This window comes from Phyllobates terribilis, unplaced genomic scaffold (assembly GCF_046119375.1).
Source record: "Phyllobates terribilis strain yellow unplaced genomic scaffold, ASM4611937v1 Scaffold_3__8_contigs__length_932513732, whole genome shotgun sequence".
NCBI lineage: Eukaryota > Metazoa > Chordata > Amphibia > Anura > Dendrobatidae > Phyllobates > Phyllobates terribilis.
The window spans coordinates 160,139,583-160,163,091 of record NW_027362763.1 but is presented as its reverse complement, the minus strand read 5'-3'; the positions used below and the strand labels follow the sequence as shown (position 1 = coordinate 160,163,091).

Genomic DNA, 23,509 nt, shown 5'->3' with positions numbered 1-23,509 from the left:
AGCAGGCAATCCAGAATGTTGGAGAGGAATTGAAATATGTTAAACACAGATTGCTTGCAAAATAGTTTTGCTTAAAATACCAGCTTTACCACAAAAAAACCCATACATTTCCTAAATATAATCTAACCTGAGAGTCACGATGTGACAGCTTGAAGTAAGAGAGGGGTGCCTACAATTGTCCCTGGAACTAGGACCCTAACTATCCCTGTCCCAGGGGTACTCTTGATGGTAGAGAGGCCCGGGTCTCCAACCTTACTATGTTCCTGTTAAATCTTAATCTGTCCCCTCCCCCACCTTATGAGGAATGGGACAGAAATGTACGGGAAACCAGACACAAAGACAGAAAGGGATAACTGAAACCACTTTCATGTAAAGACACTCACCAAAAATAGGTAGGAGATAAGGGAAAGGGATGAATAACAAACTAGGAATAAGGACTAGGAGATAAACAATCACGCTGCTACTACACACAGATAACTACAACTACTACTCCAGCTACACAGCTGAACTCTTCCCAGGAAGAAGATTCTTTCACTGGCAAGGAAGAAACGCCCAGAGCCAGTATATATAGGGAGAGAAAATGATAAAGCAGTTGCAGCTAAGAACAACAACGCTGCATGGTCTCAGCCAGCATGGAAAGAGCATTAAACCCTTTCAGCACTGAAGGAAAGGAAATCCATTTAAAATAGGATATGAACCACACTGTCTCTAAAGAGGACCTGCGGTTCATTACCTGTTGTGACCTTCTAACTCCTGGTCTCCCTCGGTGACGTGACACCCTCGTGTCACCGAGATGATGAAAATATCAAACCTATCCTTGTAGATGATGTAATTTTATTGCTGATTCAGTGCAGTTCTCGACAGGAGCAGTTGTATATTGGATAGAGCCTCTCTGCTCACATACTGGGCTGCTTACTGCACTTTTGATTAAAAACTGTTTTCTCTGCTGCAGATCTACCCATGCTCTGAATGCTGTGCTTTGTATAACCGCGCCCACTCCAAAGATTGGCAACTTTCTGTGTACACTGTGCATAGGCAGAAAGCTGCCAACCTCCTGTTGATAAAACAATAGAAGGTAAGTATTCAGAATCCTCAAACAAAAAAATGACATAAAAACATGAATAAATTGATAACTATTAAAATATCAAAAGGGGAAAATAAACCATAAAAAAACTAGACCTACGCATTTCAAGCATAAAAGCTCTTACTCGCACTATGTTGTTATGGTTTATTTTCCCTTTTTGATATTTTAATAGTTCTCAATAAACTAATGTTTTTTAAGTCTTTTTTTTGATTGCAGTTGCTGGATACTTACTTTCTACTTTACCCAGGAGCCAACCGGATAACATCATCTGCATACTGCACCCTACATCTGGACTGGGTGAGGTGATGTAGTTTTTCTTTTGTTTATGCTGATAAAGCAATAGTTTTATAACAACTTTACTGAGCAGCCCAATAAGTGACCCATAGCTTTAATCACAAAATCTGTAAACATCCTTCTCTAGTATGAAGATTGCATACAGTATCTGCTGCTTCTCTGTCTCTGATCCTAAGAATCATTCAAAAATTATTTTATTTTGGTTTATTTTAGATTTTTTTAGTTTTCAAAATCTTGCTGCTTTTATAAAATTATAGGGTTTCTCCAAAAAAAAAAAAAAATTATCCCCATTATCTTTTTCTTCCACATCGCGGGGGCTGCAATCTCTGGGACCACAAGCAATCAAGAGAATGGTGCTCTGGAACCCCTAGAATAGGCCCCGCATCCTCATATTGAATGGTGTGAAAGTGAATGTGCTCAATCCACTGCTCCATTCACTTTCCATGGGATTGCAGGACAAAATAGCCAAACACTGAGTCTTTCTCTTATAATTCCATATATATTGAATATAGTGGAGGTTGAGCATGTGCATATTAACTCCATTCAAGGCAGGGCTTCAGAGCCGCATTCTCAAGATCACTAGGGTTCCCAAAGATTGGATCCCCAGTAATTAACAAGTTATCTTATTTGTAGGGAATAACCTGTTCTTTTGGAACTAATCATTTTAAATTGTTTAGTAATTAAGGTAAAAGCTATCTAAGCTCTTGGAAAATACAGGGTGGTCCAAAAGTAGGTGGACAGAAAGTGTAATAAGGTTATGAAGGGGGAGATTTATCAAACAAAATCCAGTAATTTTAGATAACATTATGTGGAGTGATGAAGCTTCTTTCAAATTATCCGGCCATATTAACAGACATAATTGTATTTACTGGTATAATGAGAACATGCATTTAACATTAGAGCAACAACTAAATGAGCCTGGTGTCAATGTTTGGGGTGGTATTTCAAGTTTTGGTGTTTTAGGACCAATATTTTTTGATGGAACAGTCACAGGAGATAAGTATCTCGAAATTCTAATGAATCAAGTTGTTCCCCAGTTACAGCAACAGCCTAATTCAAATGACCTTTATTTCCAACAAGATGGGGCCCCTCCACATTATTCAAGAGTAGTCCGCGAGTATCTTGATGAAACATTTCCTAATAAATGGATTGGCCGAAGAGGCCCACTTGATTGGCCGGCACGTTCACCAGACTTGACCCCAATGGATTTTTTCTTTTGGGGAGTACTCAAGGACAAAGTTTATAGTCGAAAACCAAAAAGTGTCAGTGATTTGAAAAATGACATAAGAGATGCATTTCAAGAAATTAATACCCAAAGAGACTTGTGCAAAAAAGTTTGTCGAAGCGTAAGAGGCAGACTTCAAAGCTGTGCAAATTGTAATGGAAAACAGTTTGAGCACCTGCGTTGATAAAATTTATGGGCTTTTGTATTATTGTTCAGAATAAAATGTAATTGTCAATGTTATGCTTGTGTTAGTAAATATAATTTTATAAATAAATCAAAATAAATATTATTATTTTCTGTCCACCTACTTTTGGACCACCCTGTATATCTATTTTTATAATAACATTAGCTTTGTTTTTTTTTCCATTTTTCTTTCTTTTTTTATGTGTAGAAATCATCCTTCCTGGGGAGCCTCGAATACTGTTTTATCTAGGTGGCTACCGTCACAGTATGAGGATGGATTTAGTGAGCCAAAGGGATGGAATACAGATTTCCTGTACATGAATTTTTCTCTGCCTCAAGTAAGAAGCTTTCAAGACAAGTGAATCCACATTGTTCAGAATTGGGTTACAGCTTTGTAATGTAAATGCAATCTGTTATTTTTGTTCATGATTTCAACAGTGAGTGCTCTAGTTTCTTAAAGGGAACCTGTCATGTGAAAAAGATGCTATTAACCTGCAGATATGATGGGGTTAATCTGCACATTAATAGTGTTCTGATGCCCAGATAACAGGAGTTTATGAACTTAATTCATCCTGGCAGCCTCTGCCTTTCAGTCATAGAGGAGCGGCCACCACCACTTCAGTCACCTTTCAATACATAGTGAGCTACGGCCATAATTATGCCTGCAGCACTGACTGACAGCCGGATCTCTACTAATGCACTGCTGAGCCGGCTGTCAGTCAGTGCCGGGGCACTGTTACAGTCGCAGTTCACTGTGTACTGAGCGGTGACTGAAGCCGTCCCTAAGACTGAAAGCACAAGGCTGCAAAGCAGCCGGGAGGATTAAAGTTAATTTACTTCCAGCAGCGGGGCTCTCAGTGCAGCAGCATAGCGTCAGAACACTATTAACCTGCAAATTTACCCCATATCTTATGGTTATTAGCGGTGTTTCACAAGACCGGTTCTCTTTGAGCTCTTTCCTAATAACACTATATATATAAGCTCATCAAGAGAATGCTAAGAGTGTGCAAAGCAGTCATCAAAGCAAAAGGTGGCTACTTTGAAGAACCTAGAATATAAGACATATTTTCAGTTGTTTCACACTTTTTTGTTAAGTATATAATTCCACATGTGTTAATTCATAGTTTTGATGCCTTCAGTGTGAATGTACAATTTTCATAGTCATGAAAATACAGAAAAATCCTAAAATGAGAAGGTGTGTCCAAACTTTTGGTCTGTACTGTATGTATACAGAATATTTTGAATAATGGTATTAACATATTAATATTATGATTATTATTAATAATTATAACTCGTTTTCTGGGGCTCATAATAACTATATGGACCCTGGAAACAGGGCACTAGATCAATGTGCAGGTGAAAACTAAAGGATTGTATTCTGAGACGATCCACTTAAGGGTTAATGTCAGAAAAATTTGGCCAGGAAATCAATTGAAATCAAATTTATTCAATACGAATCTATTTGCTCGTAAGAGCCATATTTTACGCTCTGAAGTCTCTGCCGACCCAGGAGCATAATAGATAGATGAATTAAGAAATAAACAATATTATACCTCAACCCTTGCTTCCTCCTTCTGCCTTTAGTCTTCTTCACTTTTCTGTGCCTCAGGTGACCACTAGGCCTCACACGTTGCCCTGTGACTTCAGGATGTCACTTGAGGCCTAGTCAGAGAGCAGAGTGTAGAAGAGTGCAGGCAGAGCCAGTTTGGTTAAAGGGGTTTTCCCACGAATAAAGCAGATTTTAATCAATAGATCTTGGAATAAAAATATTTTCCACAATTGAATGTCTTAAAAAATATGTTCCTCTGCTGAGATAATCCTATAAATGTGCTGTGTACTGTGTAATAGCTGTGTCTGCAGAAACATGGTCTTATCATACCACACCTCCTGGCCAGGGGAGGAAGGAGAGGAGTATACAGACAGGACAGTATGGGATCACAGCAGCTGCTGGTTTCTGTGAGGTAATACATTTCTCTTACGGCTTAAAAACAATATTTTACTTTACATAAAAAAATGTTTTACCTCACAGAAAGAATTAGCTGTGATCCCCTGCTGCAATGTCTGTCAGGGGCACATTTATAAGATTATTTCATCAAAGGAATATTTTTAACACATTCCAATTGTGTAACTTGTTATTATTCCAAGATCTATTAATTAAAATGTACTTTGTTCGTGGGAAAACCCCTTTAAGGTAAATTCCAAAAATTCCTTATGCCCTTGTGTGATATATGTCCTAGGTGTAATATCGATGGCGTTCTGGAGTAGTTAATAGAGAAGTTATAGTATTTATGTGCATAGCACTTTAGAAATTAATACATTTTATCCCTAGTGTTCTTGAGAAATAACATGGTTGTTAGTAATCTGCCAGGTGGGCTAATGTTGTGAAGGGATTTTTGGCAACAAGCAATTTGAATTATGGATACTGCAAGTGCTATCCATGATGGTCTAGGGTGGTTTATAGATTCATAATAGTACTTGTGCGGTGCACAGCAATTTAACACGTATTATCCCTATTATTTTAGAGTAGTGTAATATGGCTGATACTAATATGCCAGGTAGGCTAGCCTTGCAAATATATAATGGAGATTTAAGATACCTAATGGGTAAATAGTAACACCATTGGTGATTTACGGTAGAATATTAGTTTGGCAGACGGAGAGTTATCTCTGACAACACTTCCATACACAGAAGTGCTCGACTCGAGCAAACATTAATTTGATTTCAACTGGGAAAAAGGAAATATCCCCTTTCTGCCTGCCCAATCCTTATCTCCTAACATTATCATTCAGGGGAGAGCAAGGAGCCCAAGGGTCTGCCAAAATCAGGGGTTCAACTAACCTTCATCCAATGAGCACTGAGGCCTCAAAGTTTTTATCCTCTTAATATATTGCAGTCCTCATATTATATGGCACTATGTACTTACAATTGCTCATTTTGCCTTTCTACCCAGCTAATGCTTCTCTTTTCCATTAGGTCTATGAAATCACATGATTAAAAACTTACTAGCTGAATCCTTCTAAGCTCTATGTAGAAATAGGAAGTCTCTTTTCCCTGTATGATTCATCAGTCACTGCAAAAGTCCTTGACAGGGCGAGCAGGGAACAGCTGGGTCCAGAGTTGAAGAGGGGAATGACTCATGCATGACAACAGACTTCGTGTTTCTACATAGAACAGAGAAAAGAGAAGAATTTACTGGGTAGAAAGGCAAAATGAGCAATTGTAAGTACAAAGTGCTATATAATATGATGAGTGCAATATATATAGAGGATAAAAACTTTGTTTGGAGTGCTTCTTTAATATTGCCCATTGGTCATCTAGGCTAGTAAAGAATTATAAGTCATCTACCTGTACTGAGGATTATGGCTCCGAGTTTCATTCCTGTCCAGCTGGAAAAAGATGCTGAACACAATGTCTAAGATCATTCAGCTTCCTCTTGTCCTGCACCTTTATTAGCAATATAGAGCAGAAGGAAGAGAGAATTGTTAGGTTGTCATTTGAATCACATTACCCAATGACTTTAATGGTGTCTGGGGAGCCCATACCAATGACTTTTGGCCAGGCCATGCACAATTGCTTCGTCCTTCATATATCTCTGAGCCTAAAAACAGATGTTCTATAGCGGAATTTGTCATTAAACTATGTAACGTTCCAGTAGAAACCCACATCTGTTATGGTAAGACCAAGCTCAGCTCTCCTGTACCTGTAGTATACAATTTATTAAAGCCATTTCTTTATATTGCATAGACACAATAAACTTAGGTTAATACCTTGTTCTTTACTTTATAGGTCCGAGAGGTTACGAATAAAATAATCCATGCATCAAATAACGCTGTTCAAGAAGACAGTGCATACTCCCACATTATAATTGAATGGGGTCAGTACATAGATCATGACATGGCTTTTACTCCACAAAGCATTAATAAAGTGAAAAGTATATGGGGTTCAGACTGCCACTGTGCCAACGAGAATCAGAAGTCATGTTTCCCTATAATGGTAAGTGCTTTTATGTCATACTTTAAGGGTATGTTCACACGTGGCATTTTTGCAGCATTTTTTTTCTGCAGCCAAAACCTTCACTCTTGGCAGTAAAAGAATTGCGTATAAAAAGCTGCAAATAGCTGCATTTTTTTGCTTCGTTTTTCAGGCGGATTACATCTGAGATTTGTCTACAGTACATCTTAACAAAGTTAGTTTTATTCACCAAAAATGGCAAATGTTATGCTGCATTTTATCTGTATTTTTGCAGTTTCATATTGCTTTCAAAGGGTTTAAAAAGCTGCAAAAATGCAAGAAAAACCTCTGAAAGAATTGACATGATGCAGATTTTGAAAAAACACTGCAGTGGTCAGACTGAATCAGGAAAAAAAGCTGTGCGTGCAGGAGATTTCTGAAATAGCTTTTGCTGGTACTATAAAACACAGCTTCTTTTCCACCAAAAAAATGCACCAAAACAATGCTGCAAAAGCACCACATGTGAACATACCCTAAGGATAGAGCAGGAGGGAGACTTATAGGCACACAACATGAGATTGCAATGGGGTCGCTTTGCTAAGCATCAGAAATCTAAATAAAATCCATCACAATCACAATCACTATCACTATCATAAATTGTGATTTAGCAGCGCAACATTGACATCTTATGCCACCTTGTGCCTTATCCTAATGGTATATATGCAGTGCTTTATAATTCTATAATGGACTCTCCATTCATAAAAGGAGAGTGAATGTCCATTCATATGGTGTTTTCTGACCAGATTTATCATTTTGGACCTTCATTCATATAAAGCACTGTATTCAACTTTCTCAAAAAGTCCCATACACAATGTATAGCCCGAAGGTGAAACTTGCGCAACTCCACTCCACTCAACACGTGGCTCTGCAGAGACTGGTTCCAGACATACATAACCCGGTCTGGGGATCATTGCAAGTCTACAGTGATTAGTAAGTCATTACCTATGCTATTTATGAAGGATAACTTACAATTTAAGGAATATCCTTTTGTAGATATAGCGCCCTACAAAAAACTGATGCGCTTGCTGTTGGTATCAACCCAAATACCAGCATTTGTTTCAGGTTGCATCAGGTCCACAAAGACTATAAGTGTTTGACATTAACAATATTAAAGCATATTAGTAATTTAATTACTTAAAAAGCACCATTAATTTCCACAGACTTTATCATCACTGTCCCCATTGGGGCTCACAATCTACATCCCCTCTCAGTATGTCTTTGGAGTGTTGGAGGAAACAGGGGAACCCAAATGAAGCCCAAGCAAATACGGGAAGAACATACAAACTCCTTGCAGATGTACTCCTTGGTGGGATTTGCACCTATGACTCCAGTGCTGTAAAGTAACAATGCTTACCACTGAGCCACCATGGTGCCCTATATGTGTTGGTGTTTTTTACCACAGCACACTATGATCATTCATGATATTCAGTATGTTCAAGACATGCTGTATTTTTCGGACTGTAAGACGCACCTTTTTCCTCTGAAATTTTGGAGGAAAGTGGAGGGTGCGTCTTATAGTCTGGATGTACAGTCCGGCTGTGGATGGTGGGAGGTGTGGGGGAAGCGGCAGCGGTGGAGGAGCAGGTCACAAGAGGCAGGAGCCACCTACTGCATCTAACTCTGTGCCCGCTGTTAAAGAAAATGAATATTCACTGCTCCCCATTCTCATGAGTAGTGAATATTCATTCTGCTTAATAGCGTGCACAGTGTCAGCCGCAGCCACCAGCTCCTGCAGCAGCTCAGCGATTATGTGTGTCCACTATTAAAGAGCATGAATATTCACAGCTCCCCAATCCCATGGGTGTGGGGAGTAGTAGTAAATATTCATTCTCTTTAATAGAGGGCACACATGATCGCCAAGCCACTACAGCAGTGGCGGCTGCGGCTGATGCTGTGCCCGCTATTAAGGAGAATAAATGTTCACTGCTCCCCACGCCCATACTCCAGGGAATATTCCGGTAGCTGACCTCAGTGTTTGAGGGGGCATGGCAGTGATGTCATGCGCTGCTCAAACGGTGAGATCAGCTACTGGCAGCAGAACAGGACATAGTGCTGGAGCAGAGGGAAGGAAGGTGAGTATAATTTTTTTTTTTTCTGTGCAGAGTGATAGGAATGGGGGTACCATGCATACCAGGATGGGGGTGCCATGCATACCAGGATGGGGGTACCATGCATACCAGGATGTGGGGGTCATGCATACTAGGATGGGGGTGCCATGTATACTAGGATGGGGGACCATGTATACCAAGATGGGGATGGGGGCTATATATACCAGGATGGGATTGGGGGCCATGGATAACAATAAGGGGGGCCATATATACCAGGATGGGGGCATATATAAACCAGTATGGGGGATATTAGTACAGAATTGGGGGGCATTACCCCTATAACAGTGTAAGCAGAAGACCCCCCTTCCTCCATAACAGTGAATTATGACCACAATTTTTTTTCTATTTTCCTACTCTAAAATCTAGGTGCGTCTTATGATCTGATGAATCTTATAGTCTTAAAAATATGGAATATGTGCATATTGAAATACTTACTGTCTAATAATAGACTTCTATAGGAAAGATGAAGATGAGTATTTCTTTACCCCCCAATAGCAGTTGCACATTATTCCTCTATGGCAGGGGTTCCCAACCTGTGGCTCGGGGACCCATTATGTGTGGCCCGTGGCCACCTGCCAGCTTCGTGCATTAGTAAATGGTCAAGTAAACAACTATAAAGAACAGAAATTACTTTTGTGATAGCCCTGCACAAAAGAGCAGATCTGTGCGTATTCTGGCCTTGGGGGTTTGGAGATAATTTAAGTATGGTAAGCTGAAGACTGGATGATGGTAACCATCAGAGCTTAAAGCTGGATGTAACAGTGTGGTGGGAGTGATTGGTGTGAGAATGCTGAATGGAGGTATTGTGGGAACTTCTTGATCTTGGTATACTGCCTCAGTTTAATTTCTGTAGAAAAGCTTTGGCTGTCATTATATCATTAATGGGTGCTCTGTTTGTCTCTACTGTGAGGGGAGCGGGAGCTGGATGTGACTTGTAACCATCTCTTAGACCTAAATGTGGCTCAGGACCCTCTCTTAAAGCTGAATGTGCCTCTCAAGGTCAGATAGGTTGGGGGCCACTGCTCTATGCTATGAACTGTCCTGCATGCGGTAAATGTGAGTTAAGCAACTGTCGAATGATTCTTTTAGGCCATATCTATGGTGAAACTGTATAAAAGGCTGCAATATGAGTGAATGTGGAGAGAAATCCAGCACCCCATGAGAATTCACAAGAGATATGGACATCCTCAGACCTCATACAGTTCTCCATGAAATGAGATTCTACTTTTTTGCCTATTCCAAAACCCACTGATTTTTCTATCGACATTGTAACAAGCAACTTGACTTGTATCATCTTTATCTCCAATACAGAATATTTTCTGCAGTATAAGTCCCATGGCATAATTCTGAAGCTATATGATTGGGCTTTGTCCACTACAGCATGAACATTGGATTCTCCCCGAGTGATGGCCATAATTATCTTTGTTCTACAGACAGGGATGTCGCTAATAGAGATGAGCGTTGTTCGACTAAAACTGTTCGCCAATCTCAAATTCGAGCTGTTTTGGGCGGTGTTCGAGCCGTTCGGCGAACACGAACGATTTGAGAAAAATTCGGCTGTTCGAGGTTATGTTCGATAACTGTTCGTGCACCAAAATCATAACTGGATTTTTTCTCAGTAATGATGAAAATTAATGTTAATACGCAGTTTGAGTGTACAGCGGGGTGGGGGGAGGGGCAGGGGATGGATCTCTGCAGGAATAATGAAGATCTCCATTTTTTTTTCTCTTTCCCGCATTTACAGAGGGGAGGTGCAATCTGTCAGCCTATCAGCAGCGCACACACGGAGCGAAGTGCTTTTTTTCACACAAGCAAGGGCATGTGTCATTGGCAGTTTATGTCACATGTCCTTGCCCTAAAAGACCAAGCCATTTTCCCCGTCGCCACCATTTTCTCACTGCTGCAGCTGCGTGTTAGACGGCACCGCTGTTGCTGTGTGCGCTATACCTTGTTAATTTCAAGCCAATTTTTGCACAAATCTACAGATAGCTTGGGAGTAGGGAATAGTTGTGATTGCAGTCCTTTTAAGGACTAGGTTACAGCATTTCCTACGACTTTTATCAGGCAGGTCTGTGCTCTTAAATAGATAGATTGTAGGAGTAAACACTAATTGTAATTGCAGTCCTTTTCAGGACTAGGTTACATCAGTTCCTATCAGTTTTTGCCAGGCAGGTCTGTGCCAGTGCTGTGCAAGTTTTTTTCACAGCATTTGGCTGAATCTAGCAAAGCTAATCCTTTTTGGCCTATTGCAGAGTGTGTTAGTCAGTGGAGTAGCCTATCTGTGTTGCAAGATATACCACCTGTGTATAGAATACCAATTTTTTTACTGCACCTAGTGAAGTAAAATCTTTTGGGCATAGCATCATTCTATTAGTCCATCTATACTGACCTCCATCAGGTTGCAAATTGAATATAATTTTTTTCTGCATCTAGCTCTGAAAAAATATTTGGGCTTCTAGCAGTGTGTGGGACTTGTTCTATTAGCCCATCTATACTGACCTCCATCAGGTTGCAAACTGAATATAATTTTTTTCAGCATCTAGCTCTGAAAAAATATTTGGCCTTCTAGCAGTGTGTGGGACTTGTTCTATTAGTCCATCTATACTGACCTCCATCACGCTGCAAATTCAAAATAATTTTTTGTCTGCATCTAGCTCTGAAAAAATATTTGGCCTTCTAGCAGTGTGTGGGACTTTCACTATTAGTCCATCTATACTGACCTCCATCAGGTTGCAAATTAAAAATAATTTTTATCTGCATCTACCTCTGAAAAAATATTTGGGCTTCTAGCTGTGTGTGGGACTTGTTCTATTAGTCCATCTATACTGACCTCCATCAGGTTGCAAACTGAATATAATTTTTTTCTGCATCTAGCTCTGAAAAAATATTTGGCCTTCTAGCAGTGTGTGGGACTTTTTCTATTAGTCCATCTATACTGACCTCCATCAGGTTGCAAATTAAAAATAATTTTTTGTCTGCATCTAGCTCTGAAAAAATATTTGGCCTTCTAGCAGTGTGTGGGACTTTCTCTATTAGTCCATCTATACTGACCTCCATCAGGTTGCAAACTGAATATATTTTTTTTCTGCATCTACCTCTGAAAAAATATTGGGCTTCTAGCTGTGTGTGGGACTTGTTCTATTAATCCATCTATACAGACCTCCATCAGGTTGCAAACTGAATATAATTTTTTTCTGCATCTACCTCTGAAAAAATATTTGGGCTTCTAGCTGTGTGTGGGACTTGTTCTATTAGTCCATCTATACTGACCTCCATCAGGTTGCAAACTGAATATAATTTTTTTCTGCATCTAGCTCTGAAAAAATATTTGGCCTTCTAGCAGTGTGTGGGACTTTCTCTATTAGTCCATCTATACTGACCTCCATAAGGTTGCAAATTAAAAATAATTTTTTGTCTGCATCTAGCTATGAAAAAATATTTGGCCTTCTAGCAGTGTGTGGGACTTTCTCTATTAGTCCATCTATACTGACCTCCATCAGGTTGCAAACTGAATATATTTTTTTTCTGCATCTACCTCTGAAAAAATATTGGGCTTCTAGCTGTGTGTGGGACTTGTTCTATTAATCCATCTATACAGACCTCCATCAGGTTGCAAACTAAATAAAAAAATTTTCTGCATCTACCTCTGTAAAAATATTTGGGCTTCTAGCTGTGTGTGGGACTTGTTCTATTAATCCATCTATACAGACCTCCATCAGGTTGCAAACTGAATATAATTTTTTTCTGCATCTACCTCTGAAAGAATATTTGGGCTTCTAGCTGTGTGTGGGACTTGTTCTATTAGTCAATCTATACTGACCTCCATCAGGTTGCAAACTGAATATAATTTTTTTCTGCATCTAGCTCTGAAAAAATATTTGGCCTTCTAGCAGTGTGTGGGACTTTCTCTATTAGTCCATCTAGACTGACCTCCATCAGGTTGCAAATTAAAAATAATTTTTTGTCTGCATCTAGCTCTGAAAAAATATTTGGCCTTCTATCAGTGTGTGGGACTTTCTCTATTAGTCCTTCTATACTGACCTCCATCAGGTTGCAAACTGAATATATTTTTTTTCTGCATCTACCTCTGAAAAAATATTTGGGCTTCTAGCTGTGTGTAGGACTTGTTCTATTAGTCCATCTATACTGACCTCCATCAGGTTGCAAACTGAATACAATTTTTTTCTGCATCTACCTCTGAAAAAATATTTGGGCTTCTAGCTGTGTGTGGGACTTGTTCTATTAGTCCATCTATACTGACCTCCATCAGGTTGCAAATTGAATATAATTTTTTTCTGCATCTAACCTAGCCAATAGTTTTGGCCTAATACCACAGTTTGGCCACTCAGCTCTGCTCGGTTCCCATCCATTGTTTTTTTGTGCAAACAACACAAGAGTTGTGAATTAGTTAACCACCAAAATGAGTGGAAAAAGGCCTGCTGCTGGTGGAAAGGGGAATAGGCGTGTTGGGAAGGGGAAAAAAGGTTGTGTCCGTGGGGTAGGTGTTAAAGCAACAGTAACATCTGCAGAAGAAAGACCATCTTCCAGCCAACTAAAATGTCTACTTCTTTTAGCGGACAATCTGATAAGATCCCTTTCTTACGGCCACGCCAATCGCTACAAATTCCAGATGAGGCACAAAAACAGCAGGTGCTTCAACGGATATCAAGTGCTCCTTTAAGTGGGCTCTCCTCCACATCAACTTCAACATCACAAATACTCCAGTCCTCAAAGGTGTTACCCCAATCACACTTGCTTCCTCACAGCTCCCAAATCTCCAGCTGCCCGTCTGAGTATGAGGTAGAACAGATGGTTGAGTCTGCAGAGCTGTTTACTCACACTATAGCCTGGGAATCAGAGGTCGACTCCAGCGCTTCTGTGAATCCAGACAAGGAAATGATCTGCACTGATGCCCAGAATCTTTATGAGTCGGATCCAGGACCAGACGCAGAAGGTTCTGACCATAATGTAGACCCTCATTCCCAAACTGTAACTCCTGTTGGTGGAGACAATGAGGAAGACGATGATGAGACTCAAATACCTGATTGGAGCGACAACTTTAGTTTTTTGTCAGGGCAGGAACAGGTTGGCTCTGAGGACGACGGGTGTGATAACGCACAGGGTGATGATGATGAGGTTGGAGATCCCACTTACTGTCAACCCACAGTCAGCCAAGAGATGAGGTCAGCAGAGGAGGTGGAGGAAGATGCTAGTGACGACGAGGTCAGGTTGCGCCTTCCTGGACAGAGACGTAGTACTGGAAGCACGTCAACAACTGCATCCTCAAACACAACTCTGCCTCTCACCACAAGTCGTGGTGGCTCTTCAGGTCGCATGGGTGCTAAGCCTTGCATAGCCTGGGCATTTTTTCAGATCGATAAAGATGACCCAACTCGTGTTATCTGTTACATTTGTCAGCAAAAGCTAAGTAGAGGCCAAAAAACACATAGTTTGAGTACTTCATGCATGAACCGGCACATGGACATGAAGCATAAGTTGCAGTGGGAAGCTCAGTGTGCTACAATGCAGCCTAGCCGGCCGGGCCAACCACCGTCTGCCATATCTTGTGCATCCGCGGTCTCTTCATCCTCTGTGACTGGGGGGACAGCAGTCACACCTGTTTTGGGGCGCAGACCTGCCACCTCTTTACCCGCAACAGCCAGCGTGATTGGCAGGTCATCATTTTCTTTGGAGGTGGTAACACCAGCTGGTGTTGAGCGCTGTCCAACATCGATAGCACCACCTTTGGATCAAGGCAACCTAACATGTCCGCCTGCATCTTCCTCACAGACCGGCAGTTTGCCGGGGACACCCTTATCAACCCCGTCTAAGCACAATAGCCAGCCCTCGGTCCCTCAGATGTGGACAAGTAAAAGACCATTTCCTCCTAGCCATGAGAAAGCTAAGAGGTTGAATTTCACCATCTGCAAGCTCTTGGCTACAGAAATGCTGCCTTTCCGCCTGGTGGACACAGAGGATTTTCGAGACCTTATGTCCGTCGCAGTGCCCCAGTACCAGATGCCCAGTCGGCACTACTTCTCAAAGAAAGGTGTGCCTGCGCTCCACCAGCATGTCGCACACAACATCACCGCTTCTTTGAGAAACTCTGTGTGTGACAGGGTGCATTTCACCACAGACACTTGGACGAGTAGGCATGGACAGGGGCGTTACATGTCGCTGACTGGGCACTGGGTAACTATGGTGACAGCAGGACAAGGGGCTGCTGTCCAAGTCTTGCCGTCCCCACGAGTTGTGCGTCAATCCTCTTTATGTCAAAGTTCCTCCACTGCTTCTGCCTCCTCAACCTCCTCTCGGTCTTCCACCTGCACCCAAAGCCTGTCTGGTTATGCCACAAGCTTTCTAACTGCGCAGAAGGGATCCTGCACACCTCCTTACTATGCTGGCAGTAGGGCTCAACGTCATCAGGCGGTTTTTACTTTGAAATGTCTGGGAAATGTGAGTCACACAGCTGAGGAGTTGTGGTCAGCTCTGGAGAACCAATTTCATGAATGGTTGTCTCCACTGGACCTGAAACCAGGGAAGGCCGTGTGCGACAATGCTGCAAACCTGGGTGCGGCCCTTCGCAGGGGCAATGTCACACACGTGCCTTGTATGGCTCACGTGTTGAACCTGGTTGTCCAGCAATTTTTAGCCCACTATCCCAGACTAGATGGCCTTCTGCAGAGGGCACGGTCGCTGTGTGCTCACTTCATTATCAGCATGACTATTCCGGTGATTTACATGCTGGAGCACATGTTAAACAGAATTCGGAGTCAGGTGGTTGCACAAGAGGAGGTGGAGGAAGTAGAGGAGGAGGAGTTGTATGCGGAAGGGCTAACATCTGCAAGGTCCAGACGGTCGGCAGCACCAAGGCGGCAGGCATGTGAGGGTGGGGGAGATCGTTTTACCAGGGCGCATGGTAGCAGCCAAACTAGTGAGGAAGGTGCAGGAGCCCAGGAAGAAGTGGAGGACGAACTGATGGAAGACTCATCAGATGAGGGAGACCTTGATCACATTTCTGTTGTGCGAGGTTGGGGGGAGAGGACAGAGGAAGGAAGCATGATTGTTACCTCGCCACCAACACAACAGGGACTTGGTGCTCCTGGATGCGCAACACACATGAGTGCCTTCTTGCTGCACTACCTGCAACATGACCCTCGAATTGTGAGAATTAGAAATAATCCTGACTACTGGGTTGCCACACTGTTAGATCCCCGGTACAAAAGTAAATTTGCAGAAATTATTCCTGCCATAGAAAGGGATGCACGCATGCAGGAGTATCAGCAGAGACTGTTGCAGAATCTTACATGTGCTTTTCCACAAAACACCAGTGGTGCACGTAGTGAATCTCACAGTTCCAATTTGCCAACCGTGGGACCGTCAAATATTCAGCACTCAAACCGTAACAGAACCACAGTATCTGCTGGTAACATCAATTTTGCGGAATCATTTCACCACTTTTTTAGCCCATCCTTTGCAAGGCCACAGGAGACAAGAAGTCTGACACATAGTCAACGCCTAGAGACGATGGTACAGGAGTATCTCCAAGTAAACATTGAAGCCATGACTGTGTCACTGGACCCTTGCTCTTTTTGGGCTTCTAATCTGGATAAATGGCCGGAGCTAGCCACTTACGCCTTGGAGATCTTGTCATGACCCGCAGCCAGCGTTCTGTCTGAACGTGTGTTCAGCGCTGCTGGTGGTGTGTTGACAGATAAGCGCACGCGGCTCTCCACTGATAATGTAGACAGATTCACGTTCATAAAGATGAACAAATCATGGATCCGAAACGACTTTTCTACCCCTGTGTCATCCTGGGGAGAGTAAAAGCTTGATGATTGGTTAAAATCACCCTACCAACCGTTTTAAGCTTTCAAATTACTAATCATGTTTATCTGTATCTTGGCTGGAAAATAATTTGGGCTTTGTAGCAGTGTGCAGCACTGATTCTATTAGGCCATCTATAATAAGCTTCACCAGATTTAAAATTACTAATCATGTTTATCTGTATCTTGATTGGAAAATAATTTGGGCTTTGTAGCAGTGTGCAGCACTGATCCTATTAGGCCATCTATACTAAGCTCCACCAGATTTAAAATTAATAATAATTTTTAGCTGCATCTAGCCCGGAAAATAATTTTGGGGCTCCGAGATGCGCAATACACATAAGTGCCTTCTTGCTGCACTACCTGCAACATGACCCTCATATTGTCAGAATTCGAAGTAATCATGACTACTGGGTTGCCACACTCTTAGATCCCCCAAACTTTTCGATCAACCTTTTCATTTTAATAAAGACCAAAAATATGGTCATTTTTTAAATTATAAGCATTAGCAGGTTATTAGAAACTGAAATCAAACAGTTTTCAACTCAAAACTTTATTCTAGGTGATGTTACATTTTCACATAGGACCCCTTGTTCGAAAGGAGCTTCTGAACTCTCTCATCCATTGAATTTGTCAGGTTTTGGATGGTTTCTGCTTCAATTGTTTTGCATGAGGACAGAATACCCTCCCAGAGCTGTTGCTTAGATGTGAACTGCCTCCCGCCATCATAGACACTCCTTTTGATGATGCTCCAGAGGTTCTGAATGGGGTAGAGGTCAGGGGAGCATGGGGGTCACACCATAAGTTTGTCCCCTTTTATGCCCATATCAGCCAGAGATGCAGATGTTTTATGTGCAGCATGAGATGGTGCATTATCATGCAAAAAAATGATCTTGCTGTGAAATACACGGTTCTTCTTCTTGAACCATGGCAGGAAGTGCTGTTTGAGAAAATCCACATACATTATGGAGTTCATGTTTAGCGCCTTCAGGGATCCTAAAGGGGCCGAGAATCTCTCTCCCCATGATTCCAGCCCAAAACATTACTCCACCTCCTCCTTGTTGGCGCTGTTTGCGTGGGGTGTCCATCAACCAGCCATCCTCCACTCCATCCATCTGGACCATCGAGCGCTGCACGGCACTCATCCGTGAACAAAACAGTTTTGAAATCAGTCTTCATGTAATGTTTGGCCCACTGGAGCCGTTTCTGCTTGTGTGAAGTGGATAGAGGAGGTCGACAGGATGGCGTATGCACAGCTGCAAACCTCTGAAGGACCCTGCATCTTGTTGTTCGGGGGACGTTGGAGGCACCAGCAGCTTCAAAAACTTGTCTGCTGCTATGACAAGGCTTTTTTGCCGCTGCTCTTTTAACCTGACGTAATTGCCTGTAGGAAAGAGTCCTCAATTTGCCCTTATCAGCACGCACACGTGTGTACTGTGAATCAGCTACATACTTCTTGATTGCCAAGACACTTCATCCTGATCATCGCACAATGTTGATTGTAGTCATGCCTTGACCTAAACACTCCACAATTTGTTGCTTCTCAGCAGCCGACACATCCTTTTTCTTTCCCATTTTGGCAGAAAATGTAGGCTGCTTAATAATGTGAGACAGCCTTCTTAAGTAGTCTTTCCTTTCATTGGACACACCTGCCAAACTAATTAGCACAGGTGTATGCAATTGCTTACAGTGATATAAAGAGCCCTGACACACATCACCATCAATGAGTTTAACTGACAAACAAACAAATTCTTCCCTTATCACTCCTAAACACTTTTTGCATAATAATTTGGAACACAGTGTACATGTGCTTTTCCACAAAACACCAGTGGTTCACGTAGTGAATCTTACAGTTCTAACTTGCCAACCGTGGTCTGTATGGAGTTGTTCAATAAAGGGCCCAAAATTAAGATAACATAGATGGGAGAGGTCTCTATGAATAGGAATTCCTAAGTATTTGATACCCTGTGAGGGCCAGGCAAAGGGAAAGTTGAACTGGATGGAATCCTATATGGATTTGGGGAGGGAGACATCGAGGGCCTCAGACTTCGCTGCATTGATTTTAAAATTTGACCATGTAACAAAGTGATCTATTTCAGCCATAACAGCATGGATGGATATATGTGATTGAGTGATATATACTAGGACATCATCAGCAAATAGAGAGCACTTGTACTCGGTGCCTCCCACCTCAATCCACCTAATATTGGGGTTATGGCGAATTGATGAGAGCAGGTGCTCCGTCACTAGGATGTATAAGAGAGGGGACAGAGGACATCCCTGCCTTGTCCCATTGGTGATTGTGAAAGGTGATGAAAATGTTCTGATGCACCCCCTGGGCCTTGGGACACCCGGAGCCGGACCCTTTTTGGTGGATGCTGGTGGTTGTAGTCTTCGTGGCGGCGACCCGGTTCCGTGGCTCAGGGTAGTCAAACCAGTGGCGGAACTATTTATGTGGTTTTGATGTTTAAATGTCCGACTACGCCACCCGTGGATTGCGGTCAGAGTGAACCGCCGCTGCAGGGCAGACCGCTGAGGCTGGTGTTGTGGGTGCAGCAGAGCGTAGCATAACTCCCCACTGGAGGAGTATAGCCTCAGGGCAGTGTATGCGGAGGATGGGGGTGATGGTGCAGGGCAGCAGCAGTAACGACACGGAGTCAGTGATGCAGTCCAGGGCCTTTACTCACAGTTCTTATTATCCAGACCACGTCTGCAGGTAACGGCTGCCCACGTCGTACTGTGCTCACCAGGTGAGGGGCTCAGACAACTCCCAGATAACTTTGGAGCGCTTCACAGGACCCCCTTTGTGTGTCTTTTGTCTGGCCTTTCTTACCAACCATTCTGTTCGGCTGCCTCGGGCCTCCTCTTGGTAAACTTGGCGCCAGTTTCCCTGACCCTATTTGGTGCCTTCCTAGCGGGTGTAGCGAGGGGCTGCGCCACATAAAATGTCACAGCCTCCGGTTTCTAGATGAGGGTCGTTTCCTGCCTCCACTAGTTTCGGGGACCGGTCTCCCCCTTTGGCCTGACCCCTCCACGCAGGTGGATTCGGGCGTGCGGTGGCAACTCGCCCGTCCGCACCCCTGGGATCCCTTCATTCCTCGTTCCTGGAGCCTTCTCCGCTCCTCTTCCTTCCTTCTCCCTCTTCCAGGCCTGGGCCTCTGTTACTAGGCCCGCCTCCGGAGCATAGCTCATGCAGAGCCCCTGCTCCCAGCCACTTCTGCTCAGACTTCTCTGCACTGAACTAAGATGGTGCCCACCTTTTATACTCCCTTCTCAATGCACCCAGGAACTGCTTCCTCCCTGCTCCTGCACTACAGGGTTCCCCTTCCTCAGTGTTCCCTCCCCCCACTCCAGCCAGAGACAGGGACTGTCGTGCCCATCTCAGAGGCATATTGGTCGCCCTGCCCCACGGCAATGTGGTGTAATGCATGCAGGTGTCGGGTCCTGATCCACACTCCATCCTTACCTGAGAGTGAGATATCACACCTCTGGGTGAGGTGCAATACCTCTGTAGCAACCGAGCCCTCAGGGTGCTACAGTTCCATTTATCTTCAGCCTAGGTGACGTATTGTGATACAGGGCTGTGATTTTGGCTATAAAAGGGTCCCCTAGACCCCTACCCCAAGCTTTTTAAGAGAATCATATATGGCGTGCCAGGAGACTCTATGGAATGCTTTCTCAGCATCCAACGAGAGTATCTAATTACAAATTTTTAACTGCATCTAGCCCAGGAAATACTTTGTGCCTAGTAGCAGTGTCTGCTAGTCAGCGGATTATCCCGGCTGTTAAGCAAGCTGCACCACCTGTAGTTTGGACACTTAATTTTTTCAAAGGAAATGCTTCGGGACCACGGGATACTCAGTGAAGAGCATCAGGAGGCACCCCAAGTCATAGGGGCTGGGACTGGCAGTAGGATGCCTTGCGGTGTACAGCCGAGCTCGATCCTTATAAAAGCTTTTTAACTGCAGCAGCTTTAGTGGACGCTACTGGAGCTGGAATTACGCGGCTGCTGGCATGAGACTTGCCCTCCAATAGATCCTTGTAAATGGATTTAAAGTGTATTCATTCAAATTAGAGAGACAATTTAAATTAAAAAGCTTAGAGCTGCCTCCACCACAGGGGGGCTCGCTCGACCCACCAGTGGACAGGCACCAGTATTAGGAGAGGGGGGCTGGCCGTCAGGGTTCACCGCGGCTCTGGCACAAACCCGGCGACACGGAGGTGGCACGGGCAGGAGCGGACTGAACGTGTCGGCTTCTCACTTTTTGGATTTTAGAAGGGCATGACATGCCTATATCTGTGTCTCCCCCTCCTTTTACTCCTCCACCTCTTTTCTTTTCGCATGACTATATGTACTTGTCACTTTTCCATGTGTTAGTTGTGTCTTCTGAGCAGTTTGTCAGCTTTTGGACACCTTTGAAGGTGTTTTCTATGTGTTTCTATGTGTTTTTGTTTGCCTGCCATTGGTTTTAACGGTGTTCGAAGGTGTTCGACGAACAGTTCGACGAACAGTTCGGCGAACACACGGGTGTTCGACGAACCGAACCGAACTCGAACACTACGGGGGTGGGTCAGCACTAGTCGCTAAGCCCTGAAAACCGCACTTGCATAAATCTGCTTCTCAGTGGTCGTTGGTATATATTTTCCTCCGTCACATATTCTGTCAGTTTGTCAGAGGGGAATGATAATGAAGGGTTACTTTTCAGATATTGTTCAGAGGCTTCAGTCATAAATTAGCATTGATATTTTCTTAGGCATGCAGTGCATAAAGCTGGGAATATCCCGCATTGGAGAAAAAAAATCTTTCCCCAGCAGTTCAGCACAACAGTGAAGTTGTCATATAAATCAATGCAATTATATACGGTTTTCATTTGGGAATACAGTTTTATATTTTAACAGCTAACAGAATAGAAATGAGGTTCATTATATTTTCTACATGCAGGAAAAGATATTGTTAAAACAGTGGGCAAATAAAAAAATGCCTGAACATAATGTGCAATTAGATATAAATATTACAGATGAGTGAATCGATCCGCGGAGTCAATTTCCTGAAATTCACATTTTTTTCGCAAATTCGAACATTTTCAATTTGCAGTTCACAAAAAAAAACTTGCCTAGCCCCATTTCCCACAGTGCGGAAGCGGGCTAGCATCAATATGCGGCATTGCCTTGTGGGTCTCCTCATAATGTCCTCCAGCTATGACATCTGGTGGATTATTTACACCTTGTACATCGGTTGTCAGTACCTGGGCTTTCACAGATCAGAGGTTCTCAGTGGAGAACAGTTTGTATGGCAGAGTTGTTTTCCATCTCCAAAGTCACTGAGTAAATCTCCCTCTCTTGAAGAGTGTAAGATCTTATGGTCAGTGGGTTTCTCTCTCTCGCTCTTGCTCTCTCCTCTCCATCACATGTATTTTTCGAGCAATTATAAACTTTCCAGTATTGGGATTTTGGGGGAAAATTCGGCAAATTCAAATTTCAAAGATGTATTTATCTCTAAGGCCCCCTTCACACATCAGTGTCACCAGTATATGTGGTGACAGTTTTCATACGTACTGGAGACACTTACACACGCGCACCCGTTATAATCTATGGGACTGCACAAATGTCCGTGTGTTCACACCATTTTTTTCTGGCAGCATGACGTCAATACGTCCCGCACATGTGCACATGGATGACATAAAGTGTGTCATCCATGTGACACGTGCCAGAATAGAAATGACAGATGTTAAGGTGTTAGATGTGCAAAGATAGAGAATAGATACTGTAGATAGATAGATACAGGGGCATATCAATCTAGAAGGGACCTCTAGGGTCATCGTGTCCAACCCCCTGCTCAATGCAGGATTCACTAAACCATCTTAGACAGATGTCTGTCCAGCCTCTGTTTGAAGATTTCCATGAAAGGAGAACTCACCACCTCTCGTGGCCGCCTGTTCCAGTCATTGATCATCCTCACTGTTTTTTCTAATATCTAATCTGTATCTTCTCCCTTTCAGTTTCATTCCATTGCTTTTTGTGTTTCCATGTGCAAATGAGAGTAAGGATGATCCCTATACACTGTGACATCCCTTCAGAAATTTGTAGTCAGCTATTAAGTCTCCTATTAGCCTTCTTTTTTGCAGGCTAAACATTCCCAGATCCTTTTGCTGTATGTCATATGACAAAGCTTGCAGTCATGTCACTATCCTAATAGCTCTTCTCTGAACTTGCTCCAGTTTTTCAATGTCTTGACAATGGGGCCCGGACAGAGCCTTGTGGTACCCCACTTGAAACACTCATCCAATTGGATGTGCAACCATTTATTACCACTCTTTGAATATGATCACTAAGCCAGTTATGAATCTACCTAACTGTAGCTTGTCAATCCCATACTTGGTCATTTTTTCAATAAGGATAGTATGCGATACTTTATCAAATACGTTGCTGAAGTCGATATATACTATATCTACTGCATTTCCCTGATTCACCCAGTCAGTGATTCTATCATAGAAGGAAATTAGTTTAGTCTGGCATGACTTGTTTGCTACAAACCCATGCTGGCTCTGCTTAATTTCTGTATTTTTTCCAAGCACTTACAGTGGGGAAAAAAAGTATTTAGTCAGCCACCATTTGTGCAAGTTCTCCCACTTAAAAAGATGAGAGAGGCCTGTAATTGACATCATAGGTAGACCTTGCGGGCACTGCAAAATGCAAAAAAATCATCTAATTTATACAATGTGATTTTCTTGATTTTTTTTCTGGATATTCTATCTCTCAATGTTAAAATTAACCTACC

The 23,509-nt window shown here is 42.8% G+C and overlaps 1 protein-coding gene across 1 annotated transcript in view; it reads left to right on the top strand.

Annotated features, from left to right (window-relative positions):
* Positions 1-23,509, top strand: part of TPO (thyroid peroxidase) — a 161,246-nt gene that overhangs the window by 10,289 nt on the left and 127,448 nt on the right. The window contains exons 3-4 of the mRNA XM_073673487.1: positions 2,995-3,124; positions 6,573-6,779. Coding sequence (XP_073529588.1) covers positions 2,995-3,124; positions 6,573-6,779 — 337 coding nt within the window. The remainder of the gene's footprint in view (positions 1-2,994; positions 3,125-6,572; positions 6,780-23,509) is intronic.